Source organism: Esox lucius, chromosome 2 (assembly GCF_011004845.1).
Source record: "Esox lucius isolate fEsoLuc1 chromosome 2, fEsoLuc1.pri, whole genome shotgun sequence".
In the NCBI taxonomy this organism is placed as follows: domain Eukaryota; kingdom Metazoa; phylum Chordata; class Actinopteri; order Esociformes; family Esocidae; genus Esox; species Esox lucius.
In genome coordinates, this window is record NC_047570.1 from 2,039,541 (window position 1) to 2,056,112 (window position 16,572).

The 16,572-nt window shown below is 41.6% G+C and overlaps 1 protein-coding gene across 9 annotated transcripts in view; it reads left to right on the forward strand.

Annotated features, from left to right (window-relative positions):
• kifc3 (kinesin family member C3) overlaps positions 1-16,572 on the forward strand; it is an 88,115-nt gene that overhangs the window by 31,512 nt on the left and 40,031 nt on the right. For 7 of the 9 annotated variants that reach the window (XM_034296441.1, XM_010864221.4, XM_020055351.3 and 4 more), the window contains 2 exons: positions 11,037-11,157; positions 12,668-12,819. In XM_034296441.1, the coding sequence (XP_034152332.1) occupies positions 11,037-11,157; positions 12,668-12,819 (273 nt within the window). Of the gene's footprint in view, positions 1-2,718; positions 2,850-4,731; positions 4,860-4,984; positions 5,044-11,036; positions 11,158-12,667; positions 12,820-16,572 lie in introns of those variants that run through there. The other 2 variants (XM_010864220.4, XM_010864222.5) reach the window with 2 other exon arrangements.

A 16,572-nucleotide genomic window follows, 5' to 3' on the forward strand; every position in this document is an offset into this window, starting at 1 on the left:
CAAATGAATAAGTGATATCTCTCACTCAAGTCAAACACTAACTATGGTTTTGAGGCATAAAAATAAATGTTATTGCTGACCAAAAAATTAATGGCGTTAAGCATTTGTAATTAATTGCATGTGTTAACTCTTCAATTTTCACTGCCCTTTTTTATGCATTCCAGTCGAAGAAAATATATATGGAAATCTAGATGACTTGAAGATTTAGATTTAGATTCAACAGTACTAATACAGTACGACGAAATGCAGTTAGCATCTAACCAGAAGTACGAATAGAAGGGGGCAGGAAAAGTATTAAGTATAGTGTATGTTACAAGTGGAATTTATATGTGCAATGAAGGCAAATACAGTGAAAATGGCAATTCTAAATGAGCAATGAAGGAAAAAATGGGAAGACAGAAAATGTAAGTATATGTATACTGGGAAATTAATAGTTGTGGGGTGAGGCAAATGCAAGTACAAATGGCAATCCTGACTGTGCAATCGAGCAAGTTGGAGGTGTAAGGTAGTATGTGCAACTGAAATGTAGGAGTAGCAGCAATGAGGTTCGATCTGTACCGCCTGCCTGATGGGACCTGTACAGAATATGAAAAGAGCTGTACCACCTGCCTGGTGGTAGGAGGACAAACAGTTTGTGGCATGGATGTGATGGTCTCTGATGATGCCCCCCCCCCCCGAAGACATCGCTTGCACTGGAGGTCTACGATGGCAGGAAGCTGGGCACCAGTGATATGCTGGGTGGTTTTCACCCCCTGTTGTAGGGCCCTCCATTCAGCCACAGAGCATCCGCCAACCAACTTCGTCAGAATGCTCTCAAATGTGCAGCAATAGAAGTACATAAGTATCAGCCTCCTCAAAAAGTACAAGTGTTGCTGCGCCTTTTTGCCCAGGTTTGATGTGTTGAGGGTCCAGGAGAGGTCCTCAGATGTGGACAGCTAGGAATTTGAAGCTGGACATATGCTCGACCTCAGTGCCATTGACAAGAACTGGGGCGGGCGTGACTGCAGCCTTTAGATGTCCTGTAATCCACAATGTGTTCCTTTGTCACTGATCAGGCCTACAACCGTGGTGTCATTCGGAAACTTGACAATGGTGTTGAAACTGTGTACAGGAACGCAGTCGTGTGTGAAGCGGGATTACAGGAGGGGGCTCAGCACACAGTCTTGTGAAACACCAGTGTTCAGGATCAGGGTGGAGGTGGTGAAGTTGTCTAAACTGATTGGACTTCCAAACCAATAGACCCCAGTCAAAGTCCAGTTGCAGAGAGAGGGGCTGATCCCTTGGTCATGGTGTTTGTTGACCCGCCTAGAGGGGGTGACCGTGTACAATGCTGAGCTAAAGTCTATGAATAGCTTTCTCTCATAGGTGTTGGTTCTGTCCAGGTGGGTCAGGGCAGGGTGTAAAGCTGTGGATATGACATCTGTAGACCTGTTCGACCGGTGGGCAAACCGGTAGGGATCCAGTGTTGGGGGAGGCATGACTTAAGGTGGCCCAGAACTAGTTTTTTCAAGCACTTCAAGATTGTGGGGGTGAGTTTGACAGGTTGGAAGTCATTCAGGCTAGATTCAGTTGACTGCTTCAGCACTGGTACAATGGTTGCGGCCTTGAAACACGTGAGGAGCAAGTTGAAAAACTGATCATAGATTAACGTGAGAGTCCTCTCTTATATGCCTACCATTTGACATTTGTAAATTCAGAAATATTGCAAAAAGGCGTTAACCAAAGTGTCTATCAGGTCACACCATCACAGAGTATGTTCCAGATCACCTGATGTCCTCTACATTTACCGTCTGACAATGATTAATTCAAGGACCTCAGGATGTGGAACACAACAGTGTAACGCCCTGGACAGGCAGTTTTAACATTGAGCTCTCTTGGCTGAGGGGAATGGGGCATTACTTGATCCATGGTGTAATGTATCTCTTCTATAATTCACTAAAAGAGAATACGCTGAGAACACTTGATGTGCGTGTCCAAACACCAGCCTTCACCTCTGTTCAGTCAATATTAATACAGAGTGACACTAAGAGAAGCATCACTGACAATTCACCATTCTGAAAACAGAAGCCCCCCCCCCTCACTAGAGACTGAGGGGTACCAGAATCAACTTGAGTGGAAGTAGACTGACGTGTACAGTGTGCAGGCAACAAAAGAGCAGCGGAATTATTCATTTGGAGTTGTCGCGCTAAAGTAACTTGTGAATGTGTATTTGCATGTTGTTGTAACAATAGTAAAATTGCCTTTTTTCAGTAGTTAAGGATGGGAGGAAATGCGATGATGTGATCTGGAATCATATGTTTACACATTTACAAACGCACCGGCAGCACTTGGTGAGGGAGGAGTGCTAGGCAGAGCGATTTGTGGCTGAAATATTTATTTCTCCACTGGAGAGAAAGAAAGCAAGGGTGAGGGGGGGGGGGGGGGGGGGGGAGTAGGGAACTGGCAGGGGCTATGGGGGAGGAATGATGCTGGCTCCAATTCCTTTGTTACTAAGGAACAGAAAGGTGTGTGTGTGTGTGTGTGTGTGTGTGTGTGTGTGTGTGTGTGTGTGTGTGTGTGTGTGTGTGTGTGTGTGTGTGTGTGTGTGTGTGTGTGTGTGTGTGTGTGTGTGTGTGTGTGTGTGTGTGTGTGTGTGTGTGTGTGTGTGTGTGTGTGTGTGTGTGTGTGTGTGTGTGTGTGTGTGTGTGTGTGTGTGTGTGTGTGTGTAAGAGACCCAGTGCAGAAATAGGGGCTGGCTGGTGGCAGATGCAGTGAGCGCTCACTGTGCATGTTCTTCCGTTTCTGTCGTGTAACGATGGTCCATACACCGATGCAGGGATGAACAGGACACAGAGACCGTGGCGAGGGAGGTGAGTATCCTGCAGACTTTCAAAGGAAAAGGGACAGACAGTCATGGGTGGTGGTGTGAAAGATGGAGGGAGGAGAGAAGGGAGGTATAGTAAGCCGGTTGGACAGATCAAAAAGACGGGAAGAAAAAACTGCATGAAAGAATTTGAGGGAAAAAAGGGCTGTTAATCTTCTGTTTCCTTATTTGTTGATGGCCCCGCTTCAGGGATTCTCTCTACTGGTTCCTCTGTCTTTGTTAAAGGTTTATTCATACTTGTAGTTCTGCTATTCTATTCAATGCAATTTTTGGATCCTAATCTGATGTAAGGGCTCCTATTCAGACCTACATATTGGAAATGCCATGTTAATAGTAAACAGCGGCCCATTCCATCAGACCATAAACAGACTGGTTCTGATGCACAGACCGAATGTTTTGACCCAGTTTGGGGTTGGGGAGACGGGGCTCTGCGAGAATCAGAGAGGGGTGGGATTTTAACTGAGAGAGGGAAGGGTTCTATGATGTCAGAACAGAAAGCAGATTCCTTCAATTTGTCCAGTGCTTGCTCGCTCTGTTTGGCAGACCATTTCAGTGCTTGCAACATCTTGTAGGCTACATCTAATCTTTCTGCTGTCTGACGTGGATGCAAGCGGTCCGGAGAGACAGCGGGACGTGTCTGTTTTACTGTCTATGCATTGCGGCTGTATTGTAAGCCGTAGGCCTGTGTATGTCTTAAGGACCTGGGGGCTGTGGACGTGCACATGCGTCTATGCATACAGAGCTTAAAAAGGATTTCAGACCATCTGACTGTACAGTAGGATCTAGACAGCCTGACTACATGAAGCGTACGCAAGGGTGTCTTTTTGAATATGTTTTCCGATCTTCCACCTAAATTTAGGGAATGGAATCTATCAAAATATTTCTATACTTATTTCACCTAAAGTAGAACGTTATGCACAGTGCCCACTGTGAAAACATGATATCCCACGTATACTCAATGAATGGTTGTGATTAGTGTCCAAATCCTTCCTGTAGTTGTTAATCAGTCTCTAACATTGCTGATCATTTTGGCTCTCTTTTCCATTCAGAACTGACTTAACACAGCACAACTTGTAGGTTTTTGAGCACGAACAGCTTAAGGTCAGGCCACAACATCTGTTAAGTTTAGGTAGTGCCATTGAAAAAATGGCACATCAATTATAAATAAAACAAAAATGCGCTATGCCACGACAGGCAACCATGCACCGCCGTCCAAAAATACTCATTAGCAAATGTAAACAATCATAACTAAACTTAACAAATTGCCTTTATTACTACCGGTTCTAGTTTTGCGGTTCACTGTAGTTCTTCGTATAGTTTGTCCAAGTGTTGTTGCCGTACCCGAGCAGAAGCCGTCGGTCGATTGTTGGTAGGTACAATCTGTGACGAACACTACTCTCTTAATTTCAAATGAATTACAAAGTGGAGAACTAAAATGAGTGTTACGTATATCTCCCTTTCAATTGTGATAGTTTTAACATCAACATGTCATTTTGCGCTGGAACTGTAATTGTGGAAATAAATAATAGTTTGCTAAAAAGCGTTAGTAATTGCATGGAGTGTAAACAAACGTTTTTGTTTAAAACGGGCCGATTTGCGAGTGCTAATCAATCAACCATCACAATTGTGCTCATGTGCGTATTCACCTAACGTTAATGTCTTACGTTAATGATTTTGTTAGAAATGTCAGAAAGCCCACGTGAAGTCTGAGTAAACTGTCAATCATTTGTTATATATGTCTTATTTGTGCAGACAGTAGTCGTTTTCATTTCATTGATTTTATAGCTGTATTTGCTTATGATAAATAGCATTATTAGTGTTTGTTTGATTAAAGTGCAATCAGTTTTATTAGTCAGCTTTCATTTACGGTGAGTGTCATCATGAACAAGAGGAAGGGTGGCAGTGACATTGATCAGTTTTTTGGGGAGCCTCAGAAAAGTTGAGAGCAGTGAAAAAATGAGGACCAGTCAGATAGAAGTATGCAGTAGCACAAGAGGTGAGTCAATGTTTATATATAATCATTGCCATTCACATCAGAAATGGTTAATTATCAATTCCTGAACATCATGGCACGAAACCTGTTTACTGATATTTCTTTCATGTTCACTCTGGTGCATTCAGAGTAAAGAGAGAGAGAGAGAGAGGGAGAGAGAGGTTATGAGGATGCAGGTGACATGGAGGTGAGTGAGAAAAGGAGCAAATATTGATGACTGATCTGATATTGCCATGTTGGTGTTGTTCTGACAAAATCATAATTAATTTTGGCACAGGTACCACTAAGGTTAGGTTTAGGCACTTTGGACTCGGGTAGCCAACTAAACTACAGGTCAGTTGCAATGATGGTCCTGGAGCAATATTCATTATGATGTTTTAGGAACTACAACAACACAGTGATATCAGTTTGTGTGAATATAGATGGATAAGAGTCTTATAAATATTTAAAACATTTTTGAATGTTTTTCTTGGGGGACCCCCAGACCCCCTGATTTGGTCCCCCCCAATGTTGACTCCATGGCTGCAGCCTTGTTCTATGGACAGATGTGTCAAAAGCTTTTCCAATGACGTGTCCTATTATGTCTGGTGTAAATCAAACCCTGCATTTCAGGGTATTGACCCCATATTGAAGAACAAGCATGGTGGTGGTTGTGTAATGTTTTAGAGATGCTTTTCTGCAAAATTGCATGGAAGTCTTGCCATTATTTAAGGAACCATGAATTTCACTTGGTATCTGAGAGAGAAGTTTTATAAAACCAAAGGCTGTCATAAAACCAGGCAATAATACAAAACTATACTGTTCAGCTGGACCAAAACATTAGGTGAGGCCCGGGAAAGGGGACAGTCAAATATTCACATGGAGTATTGGGATTTGCTGTACTACGTTCATTTAATAAGTTTAATTGTAGACAAATCAAATTAGTTAACTCTGGTACACTGTATTTAATATTATGTTCTGGTTTAGAAATAAAGATGTTCAATGAAAAAAAAAAAAGGCAATGTGAGAATCTGAAAAGTGAAAAATACCTATTGTTTTTGCAACACTGCAGTATGTTGTTCCCACTAACTCTAGGGAATGTATTTCTTGTAACTAGGTTTGAATAAGCTCAATAAACTCTTGTTATTGTTATTCATAAATTCCAGTCAGGAATTTCCCAATAAACAGAGCTTCATGATTCCAAGGTACAGCAAACTTTGAGCCAGAGGTTTTGAGCTGTGGAACACTAAAAGTAGACTTTCTATTATTCCTTTTTCATGTTGATGATAGTTCTTGGTTTATTTCTATTTTTATTTTTTTGCATAGATAGGCATTCCACTGCGTCCCTAACTAATTGAATCACTCCCCTGACACATGCCCCCCATTTCTGCCTCTGTATTAGCAGGAGGATAGAACCAAGCACGTTTATTTATATAGCACAATTCATACATAGACAATTCAGTGTGCTTTACAATGAAAAGAAAGAGATATAGAATAGAATAAAACAGTCCGATTGTTACAATTCTCTAACCACCCTTCAGGGGGTCTCTCCACCCTGGTATCTCAATCCTTGCACTCCAGCGCTAGGATGAACCCATCTGTCCCTTTGTGAGAGAATCTCTGCATCAATGTCTTACCTGACTATCTCCAGGGGAACATTTATGCCATGTCGGTACATGCATTTAATATTCATCATCAATGATTAGTTACCCGTAACTGTTTGCTTGGATAAAATCGTCAGTCATTTTGTGAGATAATACCCTCGATACCATCTATGTCTAAACAACAGCACAAGAACTTGCATTTTCTGTAATCAGCAGATTGTTACATTTACACAGAGGTTATTCCTCTGATAGCACCAGAACGGGCATTACAGAAAAACAATTGGTAAAACACAGCAAAAATAGAATAGTAAAACATTGAATCAAATAAATAAATGTAAAAATACATAATAAAACATCAAAGAAGAAAATAAAATAAAAACCAATAAAAACAGTGAGGTTAAATTAAAGTGCTCCGTCATAGCCATGTGAAAAGAAGTGTATTTAACCTGGATTTAATAATGTATACGTTTGGGGCGCGTCTAAGATCTTGTGGTCGTTTATTCCAGGTGATTGCACACCTCCACATACATATTCCCTACTGCGTTGATCAGAACATGGACACACTTGGTCACAGAGTAATCCAATCCAGTTTACATATGCATGTCTGTGTGCAAGACCCTAAAAAGTGTGAACAGCGTGTAAACAAACCAATGGTGAGACACCTTGTCCTCAGATTTAAATGGACATTTTAATGGATCAGTGTAATCAAATCTTCATCACTTCTTCAAGAGGTGGGGGGGTGCATGCATGTTCAGGTCTGTCATCCCTTCTTAAGTTCATAAAGAGATTATCCACACGCCTTTGTGTGGGAAAGTGTGGATCAGCACATATCCTGATATGTTCAGGTTTAATCTGTCACTATGCGTCATCTTGTCTGATGAAGGGCGAGAGGGAGGATATGTCTATTGCCTGTGTGTTGGATTTGTATGTTTAGATGTAGAGCTTCTGCTAGCTGTGTTGAGCAGACTGGTGCAGAGTGTTGTTTGGTCAGACAATTGTGTGGTTTTAGTTCCGTAGTGTTGGCCTTTAAGTCTAGTAGATTCTAGGTCAATAGTGAAAGTGTGATTGGGCTAAGGGTCTGCAGTAGAGATTCTTTTTAGCAGGTGTTTTTATTTATTTATTTTTTTTGTATAGAAAAATAACACTGCATTTGTTTCATGTTATGTTAACAATGTTTGTGGCGCTCTAGGAAAATGTTTACTAACAGGCCCTTTTTAAAAAAATGCAGATGGGAGTAAACAACAGGAGGAATATATACACAATGATATAAATTACAATTACTGGGAATAAATGCATAATGATATGAAGAATAACATTGCCTTTTACAGGGCAGTATTGGATTGCAAGGTATGTGGAGCTGAAAATGTAAACTGGGAATTTAATGAAACTGGGCTAATGAGATTCACAAACTGTACAGAGGATCGAATGCCTGTTTGCCGGGAGGATGGACTCCTACCAACAGGGAGAAAGTGTCTAAGCTATGAGGAGATTTTGAGAGGAATGATGGAGTGTTGAAAGGAAGTGTGATGGGGGAGGGATGTTATCATAGCCTCTTAACTTTGTGATAAGCCTTAACAGTGCTCTGCTCTGTCATCAACATTATTAGAATGAACTGCAGGGAGTTTGGTGCAGAGTGATGTAAGACTAGGGAGAGGAGCAGTGCCAGCTTTGCATAGTATGTTATGTCTGCTGCGACTGGAAGATGTCATGGGGGCTTAGATTCTTATTGTTGTATACCGCTGTACTGTTTATTTATCATGGGTGTGATTGGGGTTATTTTTCTGGGGGTCACTGCCTGTGAGATGGCCATTCTTGAAGCGACACTCAGGGCAATAAGGTTTTATTTTTTTGATGGCATGATGACAGATCTTTTAGCTTGATTGGGTTTCGAACTAGCAACCTTTCTGTTACTGGCCCAACTCCTGCCTCTCATCTAGGTTGACACAACTCTGGCTTTGTGCCTCCTATATTCCTCCTCCTATAATATTTAGAAGGAACTGGTGATACATTACTAAATCACCAAGCCAACTGCCAAAATAACCATGGAGGCCATAAGCTAGCAATGCAGTGTCAAGCACATCTATGCATGTTACGTCTGTTCAAAACCTTGGAAATGGATGGCAAAATTATCCTGCAATGCTTTTATTTCCAGCCCTTTGTGCTCAACTCCCTCCCCAATTGAGCAAAAGCGAGAGGGAGAAATGCCTCCCAGCTTTCAAGTTTTTAAAATGCTTTCTACATTTTTGTCTTACGTAATACCGGCCAGGCATGATGTTTGAGTGGATTGGATCTCTGATCAACAAACACTGGCTGGATCGTGACAAAGACCGGCATCAGCACCACTGCTGAAACTCTTTGGCGTCGTAAGCAGGGTATGGTTTAAAGCACTAACACCAGGATTATGTCATCCTTAAGCGCAGTCATATCTACAGAGAGGCCCCTCTGTAAGTTGGTCAGATGTTTTGATTCTTCCAGATTCAATCACATCAGTTCACATGATGTAGAGCATGAGGAAGGTACATTAAATCATAAAGTGTCCATGTGGATCGAACCCTTATGGACCAAAGGCATGATACTGTAGCTTAACTTTACTTAGGTACACTGACGACCTTTGTAGTGGGACATTACAGTCCAAAACACACTTGCTCTCTGATAGCCTAGTGGTTAGGGCATTTGACCAGCAACTGAATGGTTGCTAGATTTAACTATTAGAAAGGATATCGATTGAGTTAACCATCACTCCTGTAAATTGTTCTGGATTACATCTTTTGATTACTGGTTGAAATATAATGTAAATGCTAATAAATGGGCAAACTGTTCGACACAATGAACTGTATGTTCATGGACAGTGCTTTGGGGAACTTGGCTTGTACAGTGTGTCATTGTGACTAAGACAGAACGGTCAGTATGCACGCACCCACTATGAACCAATGACCCTTCAGTGGCTTACACGTTCAGTTACATGATTGGGGTTTAACAAATACAGGCATGCGTTTGATGTTTCTGTGTGATTCTTTGTGCAGGCATGGCATATTTGCACACTGTCTGCATTCAAACGTATTGTATCCTGTCATGTGCACCTATGAATTGAGTTGAATAATGTCATGTAATGCTTTGACAGCCTTTTTGTGAGGTGGGTAAGTGTTATGCATGCTTTCATTTTGTGTGCGCGCGTGCGTGCGTGCGTTAGGTCTAACTATACTCATGGGGACCAAATGTGCCCATGAAACCATGTGAGGTTTCACTAGGCAAAAGTCAATTTCCGGCTCAGGGTTTAGGGTCAAACTTACAATTCATTTTAGAGTTAGCATTGGGGTTTCTTTAAGGTCTGGGAGTTGTTGGTTAAGGTTAGGCATTACATCTAGGTAAAGTTTAGGCATAAATGTTACTTTGAGGTTAAGGTTAGGTTAGGGTAAGATTTAGGGTTATGATTAGGGCATGGGAGTATTTTCTGATTCCCGTGAGGATAGCTATACAAACGTGTGTGTGTGTGTGTGTGTGTGTGACGAAAGGTAGCACGGTGCCATTTCCTTGACGTGTTGAGGTTGGCGTTCTCTCTGTGACAAATGAAAGATCTGGAGGTGTGTGTAGTGGTGCCCCGGAGAAGTGGGTATACTGTATGCATATGCACAAGGAGGATGCATACGTCATCTGTAAAGACGCTTCCTTATTTTTTTTTACATTATTATTTATCTGACCAGCCCTGTGTGAGGCTTGTGATGGAAATTCAAGGTCTATCCAGTTGAACAGTGGCAAGCGAGGCAGAGGCAAATCTCTAGTACACAATAGCAGTTTATTTAAATTTGCATGGAGAGTGGCACCACAGTTACAAGAAACCAGGGAAAAATATTTTCAAAATCATTCAATACTTATTCCAGAATAGGTGGGAGTAAACGTTTGCATAGGTTGTCTTGTAAAAACAACATATGTTCCTTATCCCTTCCTGTTGTATCCAGTGTTGTGTGTGACTTCCTCTATCCTTTCCTTAAACACATTGATCTGTCTTTGCCCCCACATGTCATGTTCTTCCACTCAGGAAGAGCAAAGCACTTGACCATCTTGTAATATGTACTATAGTTAAGACACACTTTTATCCTAACAACTATCTTTTACCTGATTACATTAATTAAGAATAGGAACCAAAAATGGAAATGTCCATAACAGACTGGTTTATCAATGTCTGCATTATCAAATTGCTCACTTTTGCACATGTGAATGCAGATGTCTGTAAATCAGGAATTTTTTTGCCATTCTTTTCCTCGTATCTCCTTGGGTTCATTATGAACCCTGAAGGCTGTTCCCCCAGGTCGGTGGGTTAACGGGCTAACACTGAGATACTAAAACATGCTCTCTCTGTCTCTCCTATTGTTATAATAATGAGTGTGTGCCTTTTTCTTACTTTCAGTTAAATTTTTGCATTAGAGGTGTTGGCTTGACAAGTAGTAATAATAAAAATAGAATAGAATAAAAACAGAATTTTGATCACAAACTGTCCGTGTCTCGTCTTTTTCTCTCTTTCCATCAAACTTTACCTCTGCCAATTTCTGTTTTTCTCTCTCACTTTATCATTGCCATCCTTGTTTATCTCTGTCTCTAGCCGGACCAAAGGCCTGTTGCTCTGCTCAGCCCTGCGGTCATGTTCGGCACACGAAAGACCTGGGACCTTGGCCATGCCCCCTGCTTGCAGGAGCTCTGGAAGAAAGACGTGTCATTGAACGGTGAGTGAATCATGTAGGCACAGCTCAATGCGCAGCGAAGGTGTCCTTCTGACAATGGGCGGGATTAAACCAGTGTGGCCACATTTTTGGGAATGACTGGGAGGGAGGCAGAGGTAGGGAAGGAGAGAGCGTGTCAGAGGGAATGAGGTGTGTGCTGCATGTCTAGCAGGACTGTCAATGAAACCTGGAGAGACTGGAAATACTGGAAAAAGTGGGGAGGAGGGAAGTATTTCCAATTTCTGAACCAGAGAGGATTGAATGTGTATGACAGGTGTCTAACAGAGGTGAGGAGGGAGTGTGTGGAAGGCTTTTCTTGCCCTCTCTCTGACTCTGAAGGATTGCGTCTCTAGCAGGTACAAAGCTCTGAGGCTGATCCCCTTACAGCCACAGTCCAGGGGGCAGGAGAGCAAACAGTGGACCTATTGTGTATGTGTGTGTGTTTGTATGTGTGTGTGGGTTTCCATGTGCTAATGCTCTTGCAGGTGTGCTCAAGGTAACGACGGGACAGCCGAACTGCAATCGGCCTACTTTAGAATCAGGAGCCCAAGAGTTATCGTCTGAGAAAGGAAGAGGCAAGGGATTGGAGGAGAGTGGAACAGTGAAACTAGCAAAGTGAAGGAGGGTAGCATTTACATGTCCAGTTGTGTAATACTTAATAATGGCTTGGAAACTGTTTTCTGACAGGTTAGTGTCCTAATGATGTGTGTGTGAGACCCCACTGTGGGACTTAATCTGCTTTGTCATCAGTAAACAACTGTGTGTGTGCGTGCACATTCTATCTCTGTGTAATTTAGGTGGTGTAAACACCCACACTGCCAGTTGAATGTTTTTGTAGACTACAGGGGACACTTGGGGCAGTAATTCTCTGTAAAGGTCTGTTTGTCTTGGTGTGTGTTGACCTGGCATCCGTCATGACTAGAAGACTCTTGGTTCAGTTAAATTGCTCTTTCATGTGAATTGGGAGGGGCAAAAACTGAGTGAATGTGTTAATGCGGGGTGTGTGTGAAAACATGTTCATTTATACATTAGGCTTTATTTTGCACAGATCAAACCCGGTGCAGTTGTACAGTGCACTGATTATTTTTGAGGTTGATGAGATCATGGATTCGCATTCAAGTGAACACACATGCACGCGCGCACACACCGACAATCTCCCAATCCAGTGAATAGGCCTGAATGGGTTTAATGTATTATATGACCTGCCGGTACTGGTTATCACACCGCTTATCTAACTGGGCTGGTTTCCACGGTACTGGCTATGCAAACCTTCAAAGGCTGGGGGGTTAGAGGACTGGTCCAGCTGGAAGAGAGATTGGAGGAGGGACAGTTCACAAGGGGACAGTTATATATTTTCCTAGCCCAATACAAAAATTGCACCTATACCCTTGAGATCTGAGTGTGTTTGACACTATAAGTGTGTAGTGTGCTAAGGGCTGTATGTGAGTGAGAGAGTTGTAAAGAGAACACATCAACTTGAAAAACTTTTTTATTTAAAATGTTTATCCCTTAGCAAGCTCTGTGGACTTCCTGATGAGTGATGGTGAAGAGGACGGCTCATTCCTGTCTCTGCCCCCTGCCGCTTTTCCACAAAGAACCACTTTGAACACTGCTAACCAGTTAGAAGCCAGCCAGCACAACCACAACCAACAACTACTCATACAGGTTAGATGACAGACACAAACCCAACAGTAGGTTGATACAACATTAATATACTGATACTGGTTTGACCTCCTGCTAACTCTGGTTGAACTTGTGGGGGAGTTTCCGGGTCATTTATAGCCTCGGGGAGTGGGAGTCGGTTGGTCAGTCGATCTATCGATCAGGTTGTTATGAGGCCCAATTTAAACAACAAACCAAATGTACACAGTCCATGCACCGTCCACAGTCCAATTTCAAGTATGAATTAAGTTAAGCCCATTGTATCCCTGCTGTGGTTTCATCTCATTTGATTTAAGTTTGCTTTTTGGGTTTACACAGGTTACAGCACAAACACTCGAATGTGGCAAAAACACTTTTTACCAGTCATGAAATGAAAAGATGCTTGTTCAGGACGGTGTAAGGTTTTTAACATTATTCATTTACAGGTCGAAAAAGAACCAGACTGTTATTTCCATGTCTGTTCTACGTAAAGCATTTCTATCGGTCTGTAAAGTTTTGCTCCAGTGAGGGCTGACCATAAGTGGGTATTCTACAATGCCCAGCTCCTGCCTGGCCCCCCTGGACAAGCATTTTCCTAAATTTTCTCAGTGACTGGGAAACTGCTGGACCTGTGTTGTCATAAAGCTTATACTAAAATTGTATAAATTGACATCAGCTGACTAAAGCACCTAGAAGCTTTTGTTGTTACAGATTAAAGACGACAGTGATATCTGACACTTTTAGCTGGCCAGAAGCGCAACTTGCACACTGCCATCCTTCTTCAGCAAATTATTGCATTTCCTCTGTATTTGTCTGGTCTTTCATTCATTCATTGTGTTACAGATGTCGCTCATCTAATTACAGCGTTTTCTTACCGCGGTAAGATCTGGTAGATTGTGTCAGCATGCAGTAGAGTGCGTCAAGCTGTGATTGCAGCGTGGGGGAGCTAGAATGCTGAAAATGCTATTATTTCTCAAATCGTTTTCTGAAGATAGTTGCAGACATGTTTACAATGCTCCTAACATTACATCTCCTGACATAGCAGGTTTAATTTAAAAGCAAAATGTTTTTAGTTGCATCTCTATCACTGCTATAATTATGATGCGTTTTTATAAAGAAACACTAATAGGCTACACATAAATACTATTTGTTTAAACACTTCAGTTATCTTAATAAATAATATAATACAAAGCACAGCTATTTGTTCAGATCATGGTTTTGAAGTAGGGTATGGTAGAAGAATGCATCCTTTGACAATTCGTTAAGTGACTGTAGGCTATACTGTATACTATCTTAATTGGTCAGACTACCTTTCAATTTCACTTCCTGTTTTTTTTTCATTCTACAAGGCTTAAAAATTAGAGTTCGGTTGTTGGAGAAACAAAATTTATTATATCCTTATTATGACTGGCTTTTCGCATAAACTATAAAACAAATAATATGATACTGTTTTCTGCTTCAACACCTAAACTAAATTTTACTAAAAATTATTTCAACATATAACCAAATACAGGATTTACACTAGTCTAGAACCGCCAGGCCTGTCAGACCCCCAGTATCCGTGTGGTTTAGCTTTGTTAGCATTCAGTAGTCAAAAAATAATTTTATTACAGGATTTACTTGTTTTATATGTGAAGGGGACGAAGTCTGCCAGGGGGTCTACGGGTCCTCTCCCTGAAACAGGACTCTTAACCATAAATATTTGCACAATCCGCTGTGTTGATGTTGTTTTTAAGACACCATAATTAATCTTGCTCCAGGACCATCATTGCAACTGACCTGTAGTTAGTTGGTTACCAAAGTCCAAAGACAGAATATTTCAAGTGTTTATTTCTTTTAATTTTTAGGATTAACTGACGACTAATAAACCCCAAATTCAGTATCTCAGAAAAGGTTCAATATTGAAGACCTGGTGCCACAATCTAATCAGCTAATTAACCTAAAACACCTGCAAAGGCCTTTAAATGGTCTCTCAGTCTAGTTCTGTAGGCAACACAATCATGGGGAAGACTGCTGACTTGACAGCTGTCCAAAAGACGACCATTGACACCTTGCACAAGGAGGGCAAGACACAAAAGGTCATAGCTAAAGAGGCTGGCTGTTCACAGAGTTCTGTGTCTAAGCACATTAATAGAGAGGCGAAGGGAAGGAAAAGATGTGGTAGAAAAAAGTGTACAAGCAATATGGATAACCACACCCTAGAGAGGATTGTGAAACAAAACCAATTCAAAAATGTGGGGGAGATTCACAAAGAGTGGACTGCACCTGGAGTCAGTGCTTCAAGAACCACCACGCACAGACGTATGCAAGACATGGGTTTCAGCTGTCACATTCCTTGTGTCAAGCCACTCTTGAACAAGACACAGCGTCAGAAGCGTCTCGCCTGGGATAAAGATGAAAAGGACTGGACTGCTGCTGAGTTATGTTCTCTGATGAAAGTAAATTTTGCATTTCCTTTGGAAATCAAGGTCCCAGAGTCTGGAGGAAGAGAGGAGAGGCACAGAATCCACGTTGCTTGAAGTCCAGTGTAAAGTTTCCACAATCAGTGATGGTTTGGGGTGCCATGTCATCTGCTGGTGTTGGTCCACTGTGTTTTCTGAGGTCCAAGGTCAACGCAGCTGTCTACCAGGAAGTTTTAGAGCACTTAATGCTTCCTGCTGCTGACCAACTTTATGGAGATGCAGATTTCATTTTCCAACAGGACTTGGCAGCTGCACACAGTGTCAAAGCTACCAGTACCTGGTTTAAGAACCATGGTATCCCTGTTCTTAATTGGCCAGCAAACTCGCCTGACCTTAAACCTATAGAATATCTTTGGGGTATTGTGAAGAGGAAGAAGCGATACGCCAGACCCAACAATGCAGAAGAGCTGAAGGCCACTATCAGAGCAACCTGGGCTCTCATAACACCTGAGCAGTGCCACAGACTGATCGATGCCATGCCACGCCGCATTGCTGCAGTAATTCAGGCAAAAGGAGCCCCAACTAAGTATTGAGTGCTGTACATGCTCGTACTTTTCATGTTCATACCTTTCAGTTGGCCAACATTTTCTAAAAATATTTTTTTTGTATTGGTCTTAAGTAATATTCAGATTTTCGGAGATACTGAATTTGGGATTTTCATTAGTTGTCAGTTATAATCATCACAATTAAAAGAAATAAACATTTGGAATATTTCAATCTGTGTGGAATGAATGAATATAATATACAAGTTTCACTTTTTGAACTGAATAACTGAAATAAATAAACTTTTTGATGATATTCAGATTTTATGAACAGCACCTGTAGTTCTGTCATCTGACTGGCACTCCTTTTGTCACTGCTTTCAACTTTGCTGAGGTTGCCCAAAAAAATTACGAATGTCACTGCCACTCTTCCTCTAGCTCATAATGACCATCATTGTGAATGAAAGATGATTTTAATCAATCTGCTTGCACTTTAATCAAACAAACATTAATAATGCAATTTATAAGCAAATACAGCTATAAAGTATACTATACGTGTATGCAATAAATGAACGCTAGTACTGCCTACATAAATTACACATGCAGCGCAACATAAATGACTGACACTTAGACTTCTGTTGAAGTCAACATTTCCCCATTGGCCCAGTCCCAGTTCTTTTCCTTATAAGGATAACTGCAAGTATCCCCTTGCCCCCCTTGTGGTTTCTGTGTTGTCTGTCCGACTATGTGTGTGTGTCTCTAACCTGTGTCCTGTTTCTCAAAAGACAGACATACTAAATCTTTCTCTCCCCGGCAACCCAGAACAGGGTTTC